Source organism: Leuciscus leuciscus (assembly GCF_965113295.1).
Source record: "Leuciscus leuciscus genome assembly, chromosome: 22".
Taxonomy (NCBI): Eukaryota; Metazoa; Chordata; class Actinopteri; order Cypriniformes; family Leuciscidae; genus Leuciscus; species Leuciscus leuciscus.
This window is the reverse complement of record NC_138746.1, coordinates 6,179,683-6,202,321: the sequence shown is the minus strand read 5'-3', so window position 1 is coordinate 6,202,321 and position 22,639 is coordinate 6,179,683. Positions and strand designations below refer to the sequence as shown.

At 38.4% G+C, this 22,639-nt stretch overlaps 1 protein-coding gene across 1 annotated transcript; it reads right to left on the bottom strand.

Moving 5' to 3' along the window:
• btaf1 (BTAF1 RNA polymerase II, B-TFIID transcription factor-associated) lies at positions 1–21,576 on the bottom strand. The gene is made up of 38 exons (XM_082153272.1): positions 21,209–21,576; positions 19,195–19,318; positions 17,287–17,401; positions 16,898–17,044; positions 16,155–16,354; positions 15,841–15,968; positions 15,186–15,315; positions 15,015–15,083; positions 14,189–14,278; positions 14,012–14,107; positions 13,635–13,811; positions 13,171–13,311; positions 12,783–12,907; positions 12,549–12,669; positions 12,251–12,355; positions 12,009–12,158; positions 11,293–11,435; positions 11,033–11,207; positions 10,756–10,959; positions 9,579–10,014; positions 8,578–8,765; positions 8,322–8,475; positions 8,111–8,220; positions 7,816–8,017; positions 6,687–6,835; positions 6,346–6,498; positions 6,077–6,198; positions 5,817–5,984; positions 5,636–5,713; positions 5,406–5,535; positions 4,839–4,980; positions 4,596–4,726; positions 4,160–4,285; positions 3,920–4,072; positions 2,735–2,946; positions 2,486–2,645; positions 925–1,095; positions 1–795 (listed from the first exon to the last, which is right to left on the bottom strand). The coding sequence occupies exons 1-38, from the start codon at positions 21,220–21,222 to the stop codon at positions 649–651; spliced, it is 5,586 nt and encodes a 1,861-aa protein (XP_082009398.1). The 5' UTR covers positions 21,223–21,576; the 3' UTR covers positions 1–648.
• Between the last annotated feature and the right edge of the window lie 1,063 nt (positions 21,577–22,639).

The following is a 22,639-nucleotide window of genomic DNA, read 5'->3' as shown; positions in this document are numbered from 1 at the left end:
TTTTAAAGAGAGCTCATTAGAATTTATTAAAATTCTACCAGCTTACCCAAAAAAGGCAAATAACAGAAATATTTACAGTTCTATGTTTTTTTCCTTTTTTAAAACTCTACAATATTTCCAAGGCCGATGTCCTGCTGCTCTTCTAGCTGTACCTAAAGATCTCAGTCAGTGCGTGTTAGACATTTCTGATGGAGCAGAAGCAGCAAGCCCTTCATTACCCTACAGAAGTTAGTCAAGCGCCTCCTAGTGGCCTGGATGAACCATAAGTCATTCTACACGATGGTGGAAGCGTTTCAGTGCGTCCAGTCCTCGTCTCACCGTCTTCACCTTCTCTCTTCATTCAGTTCTGGAATACTGTCATCATGGATACTGATAGTGCCTTCTGGAAATCCTGAGGTTCAAATATTGTCATTCGTACAACACTCAGCCTTGTAAGATTAGCTTTAAGACTTCCTCCAGTGCCGCATTAAAAGACAGTTTTAGATCTCAAATCTTGAGCGAATTGTAAGAACCTTCAGGAAGAGCTGTAAGACTGTGACGAGCATTAGACTGGAGTGTTTAAGGCTGATAGCTACAGTGCTTGTGCACGTCTCTCCGTTGTCCCATCAATCAGAAGACTTGGGTTTTGTTGTGCAAGTTGAACTGGGCTCATTTAAGGGAGTGTATGAAGCTGTCCAGGTCGTATTCATTCTCGTACAGCTGCTGGTCCCACAGGTCGCCCAGTCCATCCAGAACAGACTTCATGCTGGTTTTACCAGAGGACGATGCACCCGCCTCGCTCTTCACTGCTTCACCCTGAACATCAACACAAAAGCATCAGTATGAATCTGTCATTGTTAATGTTTGTGCAGATGTGCATGTGAAAACACTAGCATTTAGGGCAGCATTGCTTCATGGGAAGGTGTTTTCTCTGTAAGCACTGACCTTGTCCAGCGTGAAGAGGTTGAGCAGCTGTTCTGTGCCCATACTCTGCAGACTGGCGTTCTCTTGGCTGATGACTGTATTTGCAATGGTCATCTTAAATTTCTGCAGACCCATGATCTTTTCCTCCAGCGTGCCTCGTGTGATGAGACGATACACATTCACCACACGTTTCTGAAACAAACACGCAATCGTTTTATGGATGCAAATGGACTGGTCACATATTCTTTTAACGAAACACTAAAAACTTCATTTCATCAAATTTCTTTGACTTTTCCTGCCATTGACGAAAATTTCCAGCTTTCTGTGTTTTCACTGTTATATGGTAGGGGGCGCTATTACACTGCTAAAAGAAAACCGAATCTCTGGATCAAAACAGGCGAAAATGGAACAGAAACGAGCAATAAAAGCATTGCTCATGTTCGTAGTAGTCTTTAAAATATAAAAACAAATTCAAAGATATCTCATTTAAATTAAAAACAACTGGTCATTATGGCAAGCCGTTTTAACATTTAATTATTTAAACTGACTAGTCTCTATTTTCATGCTACTAGTACTTATTTATTAGATACTAGTATCTATTCCATTAAGTACTAGTGCTTATTCATTTGCTACTAGTGCCTATTCTTTAGGTACTAGTGCCTATTATTTAGATACTAGTGCTTATTCTTTAGGTACTAGTACCTTTTTAAAGATACTAGTACTTATTCATTAGATACTAGTTCTTTTTTATTAGATACTAGTACTTATTCCAATAGTGACTAGTTCTTATTTATTAGGTACTAGTACTTATTATTAGATACTAGTACTTATTCATTAGATACTAGTACCTATTAAATAGATACTAGTACTTATTCTTTAGATACCAGTACTTATTAATTAGATACTAGTACTTTTAAATTAGCTACTGGTACGTATTCAATTGATACTAGTACCTATTTATTAGATACTAGTATTTATTCCAAATGTTACTAGTAAGATTTTTTTTATTTTACTAGTCACAAGTAACTGCTTTTTTACTCGTCTTATGTTATGACTAGTCAGAACGGCCACTGGAGAGTTCAATTAAAAATCTTACTAGTAAAATAAAAAAATCTTACTAGTAAAATAAAAAAATCTTACTAGTAACATTTGGAATAAATACTTGTATCTAATAATAAGTACTAGTATCTTTAAAAAGGCACTAGTACCTAAAGAATAGGCACTAGTACCTAAAGAATAGGCACTAGTACTTAATGGAACAGATACTAGTAGCATGAAAATAGACTAGTCGGTTTAAATGATTAAATGTTAAAACGGCTTGCCATAGTTCATCCAACATGTGTGTAACGTCTTTACTTGGATCATGGTTAAAATTCTGTGGTTGCCTCTTAATTTCAAATGGCTACAGTTTTTTTTAGGCCAGTTTGGCTTTTAATAGAGCAAATAAACATGCTAAAAAAAATAAAATCAGCAATTGGAATCGCTGCATCCCTAATTTTCGACCGAATGGTTTTGGTTTCCGAAATTTTAGTCCATTAATAAATACTGAAGTGCTTTAACGAAAACAGTAACCCTTCCATACCTGTCCTATTCTGTGAGCCCTGTCCATGGCCTGCAAGTCTCTCATGGGGTTCCAGTCGTGCTCCACGAACACCACAGTATCTGCCCCAGTCAGATTCAATCCCAGTCCACCCACATGGGTAGTGAGCAGCAGAACATCAATGGACGGGTCATTATTGAACCTGTAGAAGGAGAAGACCACATACAGTGACCCAAATGGAACTGCCTTCGAGGTTAAATATTTCCAGGGTAGCTTGTGTGGCCGTCTCACCTGGAGACAATGGAGTGTCTGAGGCCGGCCTGAACGCCTCCGTCCAGCCTGAGGTAGGAGATGGTGGGCAGCTGTGTTTTGAGCAGGTCATGCTCCACAATGTCCAGCATGCTCTTCAGTTGGCAGAAGATCAGAACGCGGTGCTGGGCCACCACAGCCTCTGTGCAGCCATCAGACGCTCCAGATGAACCCAGTCCACAGTCCAACAGCAGCTACAACACAAATAAATACATCCTGCTAGTACTGCATTTTGTTTGTACTATACACTAATGGCATTTATTGATGACGATGAAAATGGGGGAAAAAACACCACTGGATATTAATGATTTAAAACAAATAAAGTATGAATTGCATTTCTATCTTATACTGATTCAAATCGATTCACAAATTTCACAAAATGTTTTTTTTCTAAATGTTTGTTAACATGTTGGATCAAAGATGTTGTGAGAGCAGTGCAACACACGGACTGTGTCGAGAGCTAAACTGATCACTCTTCAATGATGTAAAAGACATGTGCTCATGCTGTGAGGCGAACATGAAAGGCTGAGAGGCGGCGGCGTCTCAGTCTCCATCGGGCTAGAGTAAAATAACACGATTGTAAGGTGTGTGTAATTTAAATTGCCTGCAGTTACTGTTAATGTAGATAAAGTAGTGTTTGCACATGAAGGTACCTCACTAAACTAATTTCAGACAGGCAAATGGTTGAGCCACTGTTTTAGATCACCCATTTCTGTGAAGGATCCAGTAGAACATTTTATTTGAAAGTTTCTTTTTAAAAAAAGTTTCACTTTAATTTTAGTTTAAATAAATTAATAAATTAATTACAACAATTTGTTGATTACCATCCATGATTGTGTTAACAAAAATTTAAATGTATGCATATTGAATCGAATTTCGATTCAAAATCGAGAAATCGATGTAATCGAATAGTGACAAGAATCAATTTGAATCAAATCATGAGATTCCAAAAGATTCCCAACCCTATTGTCTGATGTTGATAAACCCAAACCACAAAAATTGCCTGAAATTGATCATTTAAAACAAAAAGCAAAAGCCAAAAATCATGGGCTAATATTAATAATTAAAAGAAACAAATTGCATATTTTAAAAGCAAAACCGTAAGCAAAAAACCCTAGTGAAACACTAATATTAGCTGCTTTGGTAGTGCAGATGTGTGGACCGCACCTGTTTGAGGGCTGAGAGTTTCGGGGCGTGCTGAATGTCTCTGAGGTTGGAGTGTTGGCTGCTCAGCTGTTCTGTGATGTGTTTGTACTCTGGGTGTTGAGGGGTCAGCACCAGTGCCGGGTGATTACACAACTTCCTCAGATACTGCAGAGCCTGAAAACACCCAACACAACAACATTACAGACTGTTCGACTGAGAGGAGGATATTCTTGCTCTCTTATATGACTTCCTGAGATTAACCTGGAAGACATGTCCGGTGGCCTTTAGTTTGGGTTTCTCTTCTTCCTCTTGTGTAGACGTAGTTGAGATCACATCATCCACGTCCACCTTTGCGCGAGACTTTGCAAAGTCCTCGTACAGTTGAACCTTAGAGAACAAGAGCGATGTCATAAATTTTACTACCGCAATTTATTCATTTATTAAATAAATTCCTTATTTCAGATTAACTGAAGTCAAGCCACCTTTATTTATATAGCGCTTTTTACAATACAGATTGCTTCAAAGCAAGTTGTTTCAACGAACTATTGTGTGATTTTTTTTTATTGTGCATAGTGCACTTTGGCTTTTAGTAGCAGTTTGTAGCGCTGCAGTACAGCTATCCCCTCTGACACACTCAAATGACTTAATCTTGCTGTAATCTGGATTTCATAAACCACATCCTGTGTGTGTTTCGTACCTGTAGAGGACTAAGGTTGCAGTAGTAATCTTGTATGATCTTGGGTGGCAGATCTTGAAGCACATCATCCTTCATTCTCCTCAGGAGGAAGGGCAGAACCTGTCTATGGAGTGCTTCCATTGCCAGCACACCTGAAAAACACACACAAACACGTTATTTTAGACTAAAAAGATAACATTATTAAAATGGCTTTAAGAAATGCATTTTTTTTAAAAACACGATTTATGTAGCGATAAATCACACCTGCTTCCTGCTCGCGTGAGGAACTTTTAGCATCTCGACTGGCAAGGATGGGCTTCCCATAGCGGGCAGCAAACTGACGTTCAGTACCAAGAAAGCCTGGCATCAGGAAGTCAAAGAGAGACCACAACTCCAGAACATTGTTCTATAGACCACCAAAAAAAAACCCAGGAGAGTGTCGTCAAAATCAAGCTTCAGAATGTTTCAAGTCAAAATTCTACTTCATGTTGGCAAAATATGAAAGGTACATTATTGAATTAAAGTACTAATTTCTTTTTTTCTTGTACTATTCCAAATTTCTGAACAGTAAAGACATTAAAGAGATCAAAAGTTTTAGTAAAGACGTTCATAATGTTAAAAAAGATTTGTATTTCAAATAAACACTGTTCTTCAAAATTCAGCTTTGCATCACAGGAATAAATTACATTTTCAAACAGTAATTTTAAATGAATAATATTTCACTATTTACGGTGTTTACTGTATTTTTGATCAAATAAATACAGCCTTGGTGAGCATTAGAGATATTTTGAACAGTAGTGTATACATGGCACTTAAGAGCTCAGTTCTCACCTGAATGGGCGTTCCTGAGAGGATTATCCTGTAGTTGGCAGATAACTGCTTGATCGCTTTGGAGAGTTTGGTCTTTCCATTCTTAATGACGTGACCCTCGTCAAGGATACAGTAATTAAATTTAATATCCCTGTATGGGAGAAACAGCATATAATCATTAAAGCTTTCCTGCACCCCCCCACTGTGTATGAAGTCTGTGAATGATGAACAAGTAAATGTCGAGTTGTTACCTGAAAAAGTCAATGTCATTCCTAACGACATCATACGAGGCAACAATTAGATTGTGTTTCTTCACCTGGTGCTGCAACCTGCATAACATGAAACAGGAAATCACACATGCATGAAATCACCTTTTTTTAAACTGTATGACGTGTCAATATTTGTTTAACAAACAGTTTCTTCTGATCGTACCGTGCTCTTTCAGTGGGGGGGCCAGTATAGTGCAGAGGATTCAGATACTCTTTAGAGCAAAACTTCCCAACCTCATCCACCCAGTGGCCTGTCAGGGTGGGGGGGCACACCACTATGGAGGGCAAATGGCAACAGTCAGGAGCCTTTGTCCTGGTGAACTCCTGAGCCCTACACACACACCAATATTATTCGGCAAATAAAGTCTTGCTTTTTAACCTATAATACTGCACTATGAAGGATGAAGTTGATTTGGAGTGTACCTGAGGAAATGATCGCCAGCCAGAATACAGATGGACTGCAAGGTTTTACCCAGACCCATATCATCACACAAGATCCCGTGAAGCTTGTACTTGTTTAAAAATGCCAGCCAGTTGACACCATCCTACAAAAGAGAACAGAAATTATTTAAGAATGAAAGAAGTTACCAGCGATAAATGCAGTCAAACTTCTTTTATATTCAAGTTATGCATTTCCATTTTCCATAAAAAACGAACATTTTCATGGGCAGATCTGTGAAAAGCAAACACACCTGTTGGTATTTCCTGAGCTCTGCTTTGATGGGCACAGGAATCTTGTAATTTTCCAGTTTCCTTCCATCCAGCAGCTGCTCGAGGAAGTGTCGTTCTCTGGCCTTCTGCCGAATGAGATCTTCAGACATTGACGGTGGGTCTGGGATTCCAGCCTGAAAGGAATGAGAAAAAAAAAAAAAAAAAAAAAAAAAAAAAAGACTAAGACAAAAAGGAAAACAGCTGCACAGAAGTTATGCAACAAGCATCCTGCCCATACTGAGAACCCTCTGCAGAACGCCTTGCATCATTAGACACTATGAAAAGTGTGAATGCTACACTGTGCTGGTTACAGATCTCTCACCTCAAGAGGAAGCAGTCGGATCAGAGTAGCAAAGCATTGTGTGGCCATGAACCGCACGCTGTCACAGGGGTCACTCATACGGCCCAACACGGGGACCACCAACAGCACAATATAGGGCACAATATCCACATCCAACTGTTCCATCACACCTGGACACTGCGCTCAGGGAAAATATTTGTGTTCTCTACACACTTTAAATGTCTGTACACTACAAACAATGTTTGGGGATGGTATGATTTTATGTTTTTGAAGTCTCTTTTGAAGGCTCACCAAGGAGGCATTTATTTAATCAAATACAGTAAAAAGTATTCTTATTTAATACATTTTAAAAGTAATTTATTCTTGTGATGGCAAAGCTGAGTTTTCAGCAGTCTAGTGTGTCATATGATCCTTTGGAAATCATTATAATATGCTGATTTGCTGCACAAGAAATATCAATGTTGAACAGTTGTGCTGATTAATATTGTTGTGGAAACTTTTTTCAGGATTTTTTTTATGAATAATAAGCTCAAAATAATCTTTTGTAACAATTGTCTTTACTGTTACCTTTGATCAATTTAATTTAGACTTAAAACTTTTATTTAGCAAGGGCACGTTTATTTCTAGAGCACAATTAGTTGATATAAAGGGATAGTTCACCCAAAATTGAAAATTCTGTTATAATTTACTCATCCTCATGTCATTTCAAATCCATAAGTCTTTCGTTCATCTTCGGAACACAAATTAAGAAATGTTTTAATAAAATCTGGGACATTTCAGTCCCTCTATGGAAAGTCTATTCACCCCAAACTTTAATACAAAACATTCTTAAAGATAGTGTTATGCCAGAACATTTGAGCTTCCACCACAGGTTTTCTCTCGCTCAAGCAAGTATGGTTGAGCTTCTGTTTATGTTCGGTGATTATATGATGAAGAGATATAATTAAGGCTTTTAAAAGCGATCATATCTCTTCTAAAGACTTATAGATAATAATAATAATAATAATAATACTGACACCAAACTTTGAACTGTACTGTATGCATGTCTTACTCAAATTATAATACATCCTAAATTAAGTTTAACACCTTGGTGAAATACAAAAACATTTATAGTACAAGAAAACAGCTAGATTTTCATGTGAGAGGATACAGGCCATGGCTTCGATGGCTCCCTCCTGCTTGGTGTTGTCATCAATAGCACCCAACCAGGGCAGCACATGTTCCAGAAACACATTCATGGTCTCCATAGTAGCGATCTTGCTGAGCACGCCCACACCGCGAGCGGCCATGTGACGCACAGCTGTGTATGGATGCTGCAGACAGGTGCACAGGAGAGGCAGCTGCTCCATCAACTGCAGGTAGAGAGACAACAGGAGACTAGCTGTCATTTCCAGTGTTCATGCAGTTTGAAGCAAGACGTTCTTGAAAGCTGTACGTATACATACTACAGGGATGAGCTCTTGGGACATGGCTCCTGCGGTGACCTCCAGCACCTGCAGAGAGTTCACAAGCTCCTGAGCAATCGAATCTCCCTGCTTCAACAACTGGCTGGAATCTGCAACAAACACGGACACAAAGTGAGAAGGTTAACAAACATTCATCTGAATCATAAAGAGTTTTTCAAACACTCAAACTCCACTGAAACATTGAGATTACCAAATCCCTGAGCATTCAGCGCATTTCTCAGCGGAACGGTCATGAACTCCCACAGATATGGCAATGATTTTGTCAAGTCCTGACCGAAATGCCTGGCAACTGTCATCAAGCAGAACTCTGCACCTCTCCTCTGGATAAGACATGGCTTCTTGCTCTTAGAATGAAGGATTAAGAAGAAAGTTAGAATTAAACACCATCAGTCATGAGATCAATGAAGAGGAAACCGTGACGCTACTAATAACACCACTGAACATACCTCGTCTGTTTCTGTAGTAATGCTGCCTCCGAGGGGCAGGTCATTGTTGGTGTTGGTTTTGGGGGCTTTGGGGGTGGGTCCCCTCTTACTGGTGATGGCAAAAGCTGCTTTCTGATGCCGGTAAAGAGTGATGATGCCCTTTGTCTTGTTCACCATATGATGCATTGCATCCTTCTCTGCCACAGACCCTGCAGGACAGATGACATACACAAATCTAAAACCCATGAAACAATAGAGCTTACATTTTAAATTAAAAGCCAACATTCAAATTAAATAGGATGATCTAGGAAGATACCAATATAAATGAACAAATTACTATAAAGAAAAAAAAAAGGAAAGAAACAATCTATAGAAATAAAGTTCACGTTTTAAAAATGTTGTATTTTCCATATATTTTTATATACTATATTTTATTTATTATATTTATTTCAATTTTCAAGATTATCCATTTTTATAATACATGTAAATAATAATAAAATGTATTATTATTATTATTATTATTAATAATACTGCACAATTATTATTATTAGTAGTAGTAGTAGTAGTAGTAGTAGTAGTAGTAGTAAGTAATAGCTAGTGGTTCAATGGATCACAACTCTCGATTCAGATCATATTGCGGTTTTTGAGTCACGTATCGGACCATCAACACTAATTACAAGCATAGATAGATACAATATAACAAATTTACATAAAGTAAGGTCTAACTAATATTCTAGCACATGATCCGTACGGATCAACAACGATACGTTTAACCCCTAGTAATAGCGGTAATAATAGAATTTGTTATTGTATATACACACCAAAAAATATTAATATTAATAATAATAATAATAATAATAATGGGCCAGAATAGACCTTATTCTTGAAATAAAAGCAAAATATATATTTTTTTTAATTGTCAATAAAACCCATTTATACAATTTACCCACAAATTCGTTCTGCTCTCGTTTCATAAATAAGGGCGGCCAATGAAAATATGAATGTTATGGTGTTCCTCTCACCTTTACTGCTCTCTTGTATTGCTGGAGCGCTGGCTGGCGGGACAGGACAGGCAGCACTAGGGGTGAGCATCGGATCTACACACACCGAGCTGCAGAGATTCTTCACGATCTTGGCGTTAGGACAGGGAGATCTGATAGAGCACAGCTGCAGCAGACGAGCGATGTTGGAGGCTGCGTAACCCTGAACGAGTATGTTCTCTTCACGGCGGGCTGCCTCCATCAGGGGCCTGACCAGAGGATTGAGCTTATCCGGCAGCATGGCCAGTCCCACCACAGCGCAGGCAGTGAAGGTATGAACTCTCAGCTGCAGCTGCTGCCATTCAGCGCTGGTCTCGCACACAGTGGAATGAGCTTGCAGCCTCTTGCCATCCAAAGGCTGGAACTGACGTGACTTGAGGTTCAGAGAGGAGGTGCATTCTGAGAAGATGGTGGTCACCTAGAGGAAATCAGGGGATGAATAAGAAGCCATTTTGGAGACATTAATCCACAGTGGCATACAGGACATGTATAGGTTCTAATGAGCTGCCTTGCCATCTGCTGCCTTCTAAGTAAGGGTCCTAACTGAAATAGATTTCTTTGAGATTATTCCTAAAGCATTTTGGGATTGCTTTCTCCAAAGGACACATAGTTTTGAAAAATGGTTTTGCATCCATCTATACCACTTGTATAAATACAAATTACTACTACATATAATGATAATAATAAATTATGTTTATGAATTAACTGTATTATGATATTAATATAGTACATTATATATATATAATTATTAATATTATATAATTATATTAATACATTTAGATATTACACATTTAAACTATTATAAGTTACTATATAATACAATATTACTAATGTTTATTATAATAATTTAAATTGCTATATTAATGTACATTGTTGTTTTTAACATTGTAATTATAAAAAGTAAACCTCACATATTATATTTAAATTATTATATTAATGTAGTAAATTATGTATATTTGTTTATTATTATAGTATAATTGTTATACATTTACATTAATATTATTGAAATTATAATACATTTATACATTACACTTATTATTAATAGTTTTTTATATAATAAACAATTTTTAGTATTAATGTTTAAGTCTAGAATGGACCCCATTCTTAAAAGATAACAGCAGAACGCTCTAGAACTTCAGCTTTAGCATCTTTTACTTACCAGCTCATTGGCCTGATCAATGGTGAACACAGCGGAGTTGATGCGTTCTCCCACATCAATCTGGGCGTCAGCCAGCAGTGCTATGAGCTGTTTGCATTCGTTCTGCATGCGAGTAAAAGGAATGGCGATCTCATCGTAGTAGAGTTGTTCTGAGAGGATGGTCAGCAATCGGGGCTGAACCACGCTGGATAACAGCTCACACTCCTGTGTGATGCAGGACAGCATGTCATTAACATGTTTAAAAAGAAACCGAAAAGTCACCCTCTCCCATTCTCACCTTCTGAAGGCCTGCCCACTCACAGATCACCATAGAAACAGCGATCCGCTGCAGGGCCGATTTGGAATTGAGATGGAATAGTAAAAGTTGAGCTAGAGACTCGGCAGGACGGAGTTCCTGAGAAGAGCTGTTCAGCCGTGGGTCACATATACAATTGCACAGCGCCCCCAACAGCCTAGGAGGACACAAAGTAGTCAGACACAAATATGGCACAAAGAAACAGGAAAAAAAGTTTAAAGAATCTCTCCCCCCACACCCACTTTGCAGCCATTAGACGTGCACGTGTCACCACATAGTCTCGTGTGGCAGGGTCTTCGGTAATCGTCTCCGCTCCACCGATGTATTCTTGGACCGTTTCCTTGACTTGAATAGATCCCTGCCGGGTCTTCCCAGAAGCCTTCTCCTGCGGATTAACAGAATGAGGTTCAAAGCAGATCCGTTTTTGGATGAGTGGGAAGTGTGAAGTTTGTAGGCTGGATTATTCTCAGCCTCAGACAGCACGCCCACAGACCACCCACAGTCCGTTCACTGACAGACTGATACATACTGAACAGAAGAAAAGAAAACTGGAAAGCACTTTCTCACTCTGGTGAGCTCTAATCTGAAGAGTAAAATCTGCTTTCTTTAAGTCATGTCCGTACTAACTACTTTTGGACAGGCAGAAAGTTTGTGCATCCCGTTCAAAAGTTAGGAATCAAAGTAGTACAGAGTAATATTGTGAAATTATTACAATTTAAAATAAATGTTCTATATTTTAAAATCTAATCATGTTCCTGTGATGGAAAATCTGAATTTTCAGTGTGATGTGTCTAATATGATGAATTGGTGCTCAAGAAACATGTCATCTTATTATCATTGTTGAAAACAGAAGTGATTAATTTATCAATTTAGTGCATCCTTGCTCAAAAGTATTAATTTCTTAATGATAACGATAAAATTAAATGACTGGTTAAGAGATTTTGACCTCCACCCTCACCTTTAAGCGGGCTTTCACTTCCAGCAGCATGTTAGGGTCTATTGGGATGTGTGGCGCTTGCATCATCAAACACAGCCAGGCACCCATCCAGGGACAGCTGGCCGCCACCACATACTGCTGCGGCGCCTGTCGCAACAACTCCACCCACACCTAGAAAAACATCAACATATTAATAAACAAATTTACATACCAATCAGACAAAACATTCAAAGAGTGGAACAGTGAGTTTCAGTGAGCATCACCTTCTGTATCAGCTCTAGGATCTCTTGGTTGCTCTCCAGGATGCAGGACTGAAAGATGTACCTTAACATGTCCTGCATGATGGGATTCAGCCACACTGCACAACTCTAAAGGCACATTTTTTAAAATCAGAACAGGAAACAGGAAAGATTAAATACTTGAAACTGAATATGTTTAAATGCTGCATATTTTGATTTTAATTTTACTGTGCAACTCTAGTTAAAAATACTTTTATGTTAATCATTGCTACATGCTAATCCTTCCTGTAAAGTTGTGCATCTTAGACTTAAAATATCCAACCTGGTCAGCTTTGGAAAGCAGTGTGTAGAGCGTTTCAAGAGCGGCCCGACGAACAGAAGCAATGGTGTGTCTGAGGAACGGCCACACTCGAGGAACCAACACTGTCAGAGACTGTTGCGAGCTGGGAAAGACAAAAAAAAAAAAAAGGGTTTTAGGTTCCCATTGATCATTGTCATGAAAATTGGTGTTAATAGCAACTAAGATGAGCTCCTTTCAGATTTAAAGAGATCTAACCTGCACTGGCGGACCTGTGGGTAAGTGAGCAAAGAGGACAGAAGGGTCATGATGCTGTTAGTTGAGGCTGTGAGATCATCCAGCTCCAGCAGAGCATTCCACAGTGTGTCCACGATGAAGGGAACCTATTCAGCACACACAGGGGATATAGATATGCAGACATTAACCCAGAGAAATTGCTGTGAATAAGTGCTAGATGTAAGACTGGCTTAAATGTGCTGGAAAATATATTTCATGCACACCGTCAGTGATAGACCGACTGGCCTATATTTGAATATTTTAAGATTATCGCATCTGATAAGACATGCCCTCTCTTTCTCTCATACATCAATTCAAATCAGATATATCTGCACTGACTGTCAAAAACAAATGAACTTTGAGCTCAGACCTTAGCAGGCTGTAACTGAACCAATCCATCCACCACAGGGATCAAAGCTGCTGCTGCCACAGCACGAACATCATCATCCAGATCCCTCAGGCCTTCTGTAATGGCAGGAAGAACCCGGGGCAGGAGCGCTGCGATCAAATCCTAAGGGTCAGCAAGGTGTGAAGGTCAAACAAAGGCTAAAGACTACAACACGAATGTCACTTTAAATCTCAGAAATACAAAAAAGGTGTGCACATCCCAAATCTTAATTGGGCTCAGGTGCGGAGCAAAAAGACGACAATCAGAGGTGAGAAGAGTAATATCCACACGCGAGTTTACAGCTCCAAAAACATATTCATAAACAGCGACCATATGATGGACGTCGCGCTGTTTATGCATATGTTTTTGGAGCTGTAAACTCACGTGTGGATATTCTCTTCCAACCACTTTAAATCTCAGCCCATAAGAATGAGAGATTTCTTCACCTGTCTGACAGCAAGAACATATTTGATGCCCAGCAGGCCTCCGTGTCGAACCTCCCACTGGTCTTCAGTTAGCAGCTTAAGCAGAATGTCCACAGTCATAGCAACGCCACTGTTCGCCATGTGCCTCAAAGCCACGCCAAGAGTCTGGGCACACGTCTCTCTGACAGGTGCAACCACCTAGTAAGTTAAGAAAAGGGAATGCATCAAGATGAGAACAAGAAAATGAAAGCCTTGTTACAAAAAAATAAATATATATTTTTAAATGTAGTGACACTGACACAAAATTGTGCAATTACAGGTTAAAATGACAGTCTTTTTCAGCCACTAGGGGGCAACAGGGCTACAGACACTAATAAACAAACTCAGAAGTCACAGACCTCATCTGACACAAAGTCTCCAAATCTGTCCAGAGCGAAGACGCACAAAAGCCGGATGACCAAATCCTCCAGCCACTCCTGGTGCTGTCGCTCCATCTGAGAATGAAAGCGGCATCAAACATTAGACACTGAATTTAAACTCTTGACAGTGAAAATGTGCAATGAGCTGGTGAACACCTGTTCTACTGTACAGCCAACAGTCTTTCCTCCACCAGCACCTTGACACTTCAGCACTTCCCTCAGTCCTGTGCCGGCACCGTGGCGAATCTAAACATGACAAATAAAAACTCAGTGACCAACCACTACTCCTTTCACTGTAACCACACAACCAAATAACTTCTGTTCACATGCTGCATTTAAGATAATTTGTCTTAAAAAGCACAAGACCAGCAGGAATCAGTGTTTTCGGTAAATAAAACTATTAAAGATAATTTGCATATCTAACTGAAATAGTTAAATAAATAAAAAATATTAGATGAAAAGTAAAAAATTAAAATTTCAATGTTGCCTTGGCAACTAACTGAAAAAAAGGTTTAAGGTATAGTACTGCAATAATTAAAACCGAAATGACAAAACAATAGAAATATTTAAAAATAATTAAAAAAAAAAAAACTAATAAAATGACAAAGCACAAAATTACAAAAAAAATTATATAAAAAAGCTAATTCATAATATTAATAAATATAATAATAAAATAAAATTAATAAATATTATAATAAAATGATACTAAGATAACACTGATAGGCATTACAGAGAGATATAAATCACTGCTCCGTTTGAGTTAAATTTCAGTCTCAACCAGGCCTGGGAGATATACTGAATATTTATGATATATTCACAACGATTTCACTGCAATATAAAGTTAAGCATTGTGAAACATAGCAATATTTTAATGCACTTTTTATTGGTCCATTAATTTTCAGAAACACTGAACCATTAGATTAGTATGATCCCCTCTTGTCTTGTGGGCATTTCAGAGCAAGTTTTTTTTTTTTTTCAGTACCTCCCATGAGGGGTTGAAGAGGTCATTGCACAGTTCATCACAGAAGCTTTCCAGGGGCCATTCCTGAGTCTGTGAAACAAAAACAAATATTAGACCGACACAATAGGACACGTTGAATGTGAACAGCTCAATGTGTGAAAGAAAAAGAAAGCATGTGTGCAAGTCTCACACCTCCTCAAATAAACTGGAGTTATCAGGGACATTATCAATTAAGAGTTTGCTGTCGGTTGCTGGCTGCTCAATGACTACATTTGTGGTTTTCCGTCGTTTCTCCTCTGGCTCTCCCTCACAACTGTCATTGCTGTGGCAGAGGAACATAAGAGCAGTGGTCAGACTGACCGCCCACATACCTAGGAACAGTCATTATCTTTAAAGTCAACGTGAAACACTGTTTATAGGGCTGGGAGTCTTCAGGCACATCACGACCCGATTCTAAAAATGATTCATCTAATGCATCTAGGGGTGCAAATCTTTGACATGTGAGGGTGGCTGCGTAAACCATAAAAGTTGTTCTAGAATAAGTCTGCTCTCACTCACTAACAGAAACATAAAAATTAGGTATGATAACCTAGTATCTTGGTGAAAATACAAAGCTGCTGAGCGACCTTAAACCCTCAGCCTACACTGCATTCCTGTATAAAACCATATTCCCTTTAAATATAGTGTTTATGATCCATAAAAGTTACTTGGTTGTTGTAGCCTCTGTGTCCGTGGCGGTTAAAACTTTTATGAAAGCGGTTATAGCCAAAATTGCTAATAGTACAGGGTTTTATGTTGGCATTTAAAATCAAGGAATAAAAGGAAATACAGATCTATTTAGCATTACCTCTTCTCATTAGGATCCATGTCTCTGGATCTCTGCTTTGCCACCAGTTTCGCCATCCTCTTGGCCTTGTTCTTCTGTCGATTGCTCATGCCTGGACGAAACTGTGAATCTATGAGCTCTGCAGCTGGCTAAAGAAGAGAACACAAACCTGAACATTTTAATATTATAAGTGGCCCGATTAAACCCGTAAATCAGGGCTGGACAAAATTAAATAATCACAATATAGTTGCAATGAATAATGCCCATTCACCTTCTCCTCCCAATTACACTTTTGTAGAATATGATGAAGGTAAGATATTCACAGCACAACTCACCATATTGTTGCGTGAGAAGTTACAGCCCAGGCTTTTACCAGGCTGTGTTCTGTTGGTACTGGAGGCACAAGCGTCCTCCAGGTCCTCATCATTAAAAAGCTCCTCAGTGTCCATGCCGATCGCAGCGCCCATATCCAATCCCAACTTCTTCTGCAACTGCTTTCTCTGCCGGGCCAAACGCTCTTTGGGATCCGTCTCACCTAGAGAACAGAATGCAATCATGACTCAGAATGGCAAAACCATACAAGGGTGTTCTAGGTGTACGCTTTATGGTTCAAGTCAAAACAATCTATGATACTCTGGTCTCTAGATATTACCCATTTTATTGTCCACCAGGTATAATCACAATCGCTTGAATAGAAACGTAATAGAACCAATCAGTGAGGTATTCATGCTTGTAGCACAAATGGCGCAGAGTAAAGTACACGCAAGTTTAATATGAAATGGAAAATTAAGAAGTACATAAAAATATTCATACAGATATGCAAACAAATGCACACTTATCACCTGCATCTCTTATCCAATTCTAGGCAAATGTCCAATGACCAATGCTTTCATTTCCTTATTACAGTCAAATTCAATGGTATTATATCTCTTTCCTGTAGTTATCTTGCATTTTACATAATTGATGTCTGTGGCACAAAAGGTGCATTTTTGAACAAACTCCAAGTATTAACAATAGAAATAACGACATGAAAGTTACAAAGCTGCAATGTTAACACACGTGCCAGATCTAATCCTACCTGACTTGTCATCTTGCACCTCAAACTCCGCTCCTGCAGAGCCAAGCAGCGACGCTCCATGCTTGAGCAGACGGGAGATATCAAACCTGTAGAAACTCAGCCTGTCTGAAGAGATGTCCTCTGGAGACATATCTTCTGGACACACCTCTGAGAAGGACAACACATTAAAGCTCTCGCTCAGTTCAAGACACACATTAGACAGAAGCTTAAGACTTGTTAGCTTTTAACGTGCCATGTGGCATTACCACTGCAACATCAAATTGGAGTTTGCATTTGACTGCATTGATCAAGTGTATAAATAGTTATGGCAGCAATGTGCTTTCCTGTAAAAAGTTTTTTTTTTTTTTATCCAATTCTCCAGTAATGCAATCTAGGAATACTCATCTCACCGTCTTTTGGCTTTGGAGTTGGGTTCCATTCCGGAATATTCTTCACAATGGCTTCAACAGCCTGTCCAGCTGCGATTCGCGTATCCCAGTTTGGACTCCTCAAGAATGTTAAAACCTATTAAGGCCGGACGAAGGGAAACCAGATCAATCAGATTCGGAAGGGTTGAAATTCAGGTTTGTTAACATGCACCACACATTAGGCAAATAAGAACTTTCAAACCTTTACCTTAATTCTTATGTTAAGAAATATCTCTCTGTAACCTCTCTTTTTCAACTACACACACCTTGGCAATAGAATTTGCCATTAGCTAGTACATTTTTTTTGCCAGACTGCTATACTGAGATATAGACATATATATAAAAAATATTAAAATATATGATTCCACCAAACCAGTTTAAATTTGCTAAATAAATATCTGAACGTACACTCTTAACATCAGTCATATAATCAATATAATGATATTATAATAATCAAGCACTATTTAATGATAGAACTTCAGTAATTAGAACTAAAACTTGGTAATACGTATGAATGCATATGTCATTTTAACTGAACTTAGGACTGGTGGTGGTGTTTAAGATATCGTTGGTCAGTCAATATTTCTGTAAAAAAAAAAAAAAAAAAAAGATAATCGTAATCAGAAAACAAAACAGGGATGAGCGCCAGCCAATGAGATTGCAGTTTGCGCATTAGTTTCCGCCCACTACAGGAGAAACCGGCATATCTTCTGCTTGTTCTTAAAAGCTGAATAATTCCAAATGAACTCCGTTATTTTGACAGGAAAATACAACAAAGAATATCGTTTACATGTAGCGCGTCGATTCTGCGTGGTATGTAAGGCTCTCTCTCTCTCTGTGTATGTGTCAGCAAAGCGACTGCGAGTCGTGCGCCTTCACACTTGAGTTTATGGTACGTCAAATACAGGTTCGCTGCGCACAGAGCGAAACTCTCAAGCGCTGATCAGTCAGTCAGAGTGTTCAGCGAGTGAAAATATATCTATGCGAGACTTACACTTAGCCTCTAACACATACACTGGCGAGTAAAATCTGAGAAATTATTAGCCAATGGCTAATGATAGACATTATTTAGATGCTGTTGTTCACAGCGGATTCATCCAAACTTACACAAGCTGTCTGATGTTAGTGGTTGCCTGTGTTGCATAGCATGTTTGTTATTTTGGGGGCGGAGCAATAAGGGAGGGGTGCATTTGTTTAGGTGTTTATTTCAAATATTAACAGGGTTTCTCAGAAATCCCTTACTGCACCTTTAAATCTTGTCTCAATTGTGATTTGTTTTTCAAACCCAATCTTCATCTCTACACTAGCATTTTGCAAGTGATGAAATTAAACCCATTTGTTCAGATAGACAGGCAGTTGCTATAGTAATGATGCAAGCATCAGCATGATGCCAAAATACTTTCTCATACAATGCATCCACTGTCAGTATAGAAAGAGAACTGGACATTTTGCTTTTGTTCATGTCTAATTGGTGCGGATTTTAAACGAACAAAATTGTATTTATATATATATATATATATGGTTTGTTGTAATTTTGCTGTAAATAAAAATAAAATAAAAATACATTTAAAAGCATCTGCTAAATAATTGCCTTATCCACAGCGGTTCACAGTAGTGTTTTCACATCACAAATGAGAGCATTGTGAGCAACAGATGGCAAACATGCTATTTGGAACGCTAGGAAAGACATTCTTCCTGTACAAATTCAGACATAAGACATATGCTATTAGTACAAAATACAGACATGTTCTTGTGCATATCTGAACCATTTTTATGAGAGTTTAATGCATCTTTTTGCGGTTCAACTGACAAACTACTAAATGGGCCTATGTCCCCCCCAAAATTTTTTTTACATTTCTTTTGGTTGGTCTGAACAAATCCTAAACTCACCTTTGATAGCAGGTTATTAAGCTCATGTGGGTGAAGCTTAACAACATCTCCTAGCTGCTGAGCAGCTGCTTTACGGGTAACAGGAGTCGTTCCTGTGTCCAATAAGATAAATAGACGTTCCAACCTGGAGAAAATAAACGAGAAAATAACGTTATAAATAAATTGATTATTTAAGCCGTGGTCCCACTAGACTGTTCATATAAAATTTCTTCAATCACTGCAAAAGTCTCATGGGTTAGTTCACCCAAAAATGAAAATTCTGTCATTAATTACTCACCCTCATGTCAATCCAAACCCGCAAGACCTTCATTCATCTTCAGAGCACAAATTAAGATATTTTTGATGAAATCCAAGAGCTTTCTGACCCCCTTATAGACTGTAATGTTTCAACCTTCATTTTATGAAGCGACGAGAATACTTTTTGTGCGCACAAAAAAAAAACAGAGAGCACTCGGATTTCACCAAAGATATCTTAATTTGTGTTCCAAAGATGAACAAAGGTCTTACGGGTTTGGAACGACATGATGAGGGTGATAAATTAATGACAGAATTTTCCTTTTTGGGTGAATTAACCCTTTAAGCACTGGCAATTTAAATATTCATGGGCATGAAGATGCAAAAGGGAACTCAATTCTTTAGCCTACTTGTTACCGAATCGCGCACCCAGAAATCCATGTCTCAGAGGGCACGCAAATGCTGAATTGAGCTCTCTTTCACGTCTTGTTGCACTTGAACAGACTTATTCAAACAAAATGATGTCAAAAGGCCCGTCTTGGCAAGTACCCTCATAAACATAGTCAGTTATATCTTAAGTGGATGTAAACAGTTGAGAATGAAAACGCATGTGCATCTGTGCAGGTCTTAAAGTGACAGCAAACTAATATTCCTGCTACTGTATGTTACGGTTTTAAATGTTAATCAAACAACAAAAGGCAAAGAACAATCACTCACTTCCCTGAATAACTTCTGTAACCTTATAATAAAGATTTTGGGATATGGCTGGTAAAAAAATATTTATGGCCAGTAAAAAATTAAGTCACTTAAGAAATTGGCAGGTGTGGCAAAAAGTTAGTTTTAGGCCCTGCCTATAAATGACCAACTATATAAACTAACTTTCACTTGCACTCATATAGCAAGATATTTTCTTCTTGCTCTGTAAATGCATTTATATACTTCATATTCTTCCATCTCTTAATGTTTTTCAGAAGAGAGAAATGAATCGCGCTGCTGACTCTCTCACAAGAAGCAAATCGCAGTTTCTCTGTTTCAAGGCGAGTCCCTGGATTGCAAGAAATTTGTGCATTAACTTTATTATAAGTAATAACTGGTCACGTGATAAAAGTGGCACCGCCCATGGGAGGGCGACCCGGACTATAAGGAATAGAAGCTTTCCGTGAGACTCATTTTAATTAATTTCTATATCTAAAAAAATATGATAACCAAAAAATAACCTATAAGGGTAAAAAAAATAATAAAAAAACCTAGCAGCTTCCCCCTCACCACCCTGTCAGACACGTTATATAACGGCACATTAACTGCATCATCAAGTGATGGATTAGGAGAAACGAGTGCCGTCTTCAGTCTGTGAATGTTAACTATGTCTTTAACGTTACCTCACTGACAGTGCCCAACCCGGAGAGGGATGACACTGCGTGGGGTTAGTCCTCTAATCACCCGTGGATTTACACATTAGGCGAAGATTTACCAGGATAAAGTAGAATCATTAAGGCAGACCACAAACTATTTAAGTTGGATTCATAACGCATATGAAATAGAACACAAAACACTACCAATATATGATATACAGCATGAGATAACACAATTTGACAGGTTACATATTGACGTGTTCGTGCGGGAGGTTAAATTGCTTCTGCAGTAGCTCTTTAACGTAACTCATTTAACAAATATTGACCGTTATATCTATAATGTATATATTATAGAAGTATTAAGAATTAGAATATTCAACTGTAGACACATTTGCCAGCTCCAAATCAACCATAATCCCCTAACTCACCTTGAAACTGCCATGTGAGCTGTTCGGGTGCCCGGGCTGGGATCCCGGCGCGGGGTTCGGGTGCGGGTTCGGGTTCGGGTTCGGGATCAGGTTCGGGCTCGCGCTGCTGATGACCGTCGCGTGCGCGGACAGGCCCGATCTCTCGCACACTGCCTCAAAATCGGATTGCTCGCTTATTAAATATTTCCCACAGCGCCCGAAGACGCCGAATAACACCTACGCCAGCGTACAGATTGATTTAGCCCTCCGCACTACCCCGAAAACGGTATTTTAATCGAATAAACGGAGGAAAATAATTTTGTTGGTCACAAAAGAGAAGCCAGGCGGCTGGTTTTATATGAGGAGCCATCTTGCATTTATTCCTTCATCCATGGTAGGCGCGCTGTGATTGGTTACATGGGCTCCAGCTGACCAATCACAACGCACTTTTCAAAAGGAAGCACACAGGACAAGAAAAAAAAAAAATGCTCCGGAAACACGAATTTTTAATCTCCTTTTTAGTAGAAATATTTTTAAGTTCTATTTGTACCTGTAATTATTCTAAATTCATATCTGAGACATTTAATAAAATAATTTCAATAAATGACACTGATCTGTAACACTGACTTAGTAGTATGACTAAAATGACTTTAAGAAAAATTCACTTGCACAAAGACAAACATCGATGTTTGTCTTTGTGCAAGTGAATTTTTCCTTAAAGTCGATGTTTTACGACTCATTGACTACTCTGATCACTAGTGAAAAAAGAACATCTCTTTTAGAATCACTCATATCACAAATGTTCGTATATAAACTAATTATATGTATTTAGGTATTGCTTAAGAAAAGGAGAATTATATTTCCCCGTATAGATTATTTTCCCCCTGCAGAAATATAATTAAAAAACGTTCTTGGATTTGATGAATGTGGAAATTTTTACAATTAATTTCATAATATATTTCCTTATTCACTTAATGTTAAGTTATCTAAATATTGCAACAATAAACATTTAAATGTTCTCTCGCTCTTTATTATTAAGCATAAAACACAGCCATTAACTCATTGGATATTCCATACATTGATATCGGATATCTATCGAGTGTAGTCAGTTGAGCAGATTTGTGTAGTAATTCGTCTGGTAGTTGATGGTGGTTTCTGTGTGTTCTGCCTCCCTCTCGCGGTGACCCAGAGTATGTTCATTTAGCTAATGTATTTAAAGTTAAGCTTTGCAATAGTATGATGATTGAAGACTCACTGAGAAGACTGAGACATACAATATATTTAGTTTATGCTTTTAGAAATCTACGTTTTATGTAAGGAACTACACTTGCTGCACAGGAAAACTGACGACTTGCAACAATCCAACATCTCATGAAGCCGTAAGCTGGTAAAATATTGATACAATGGGTGATGACTGGCCTCATTATTGTAGTATTTTAAAGAATATTATGC

Bases quoted from the DNA above. Each gene is read 5' to 3' on its own strand.
- btaf1 (XM_082153272.1), bottom strand. The intron at 12,670-12,782 runs GTTAGATCTCTT...TGTCTTTCCCAG, and splicing joins CCACAGGTCCGCCAGTGCAG to CTCGCAACAGTCTCTGACAG. The intron at 10,015-10,755 runs GTAAGTAAAAGA...GATTTCCTCTAG, and splicing joins TTGATCAGGCCAATGAGCTG to GTGACCACCATCTTCTCAGA.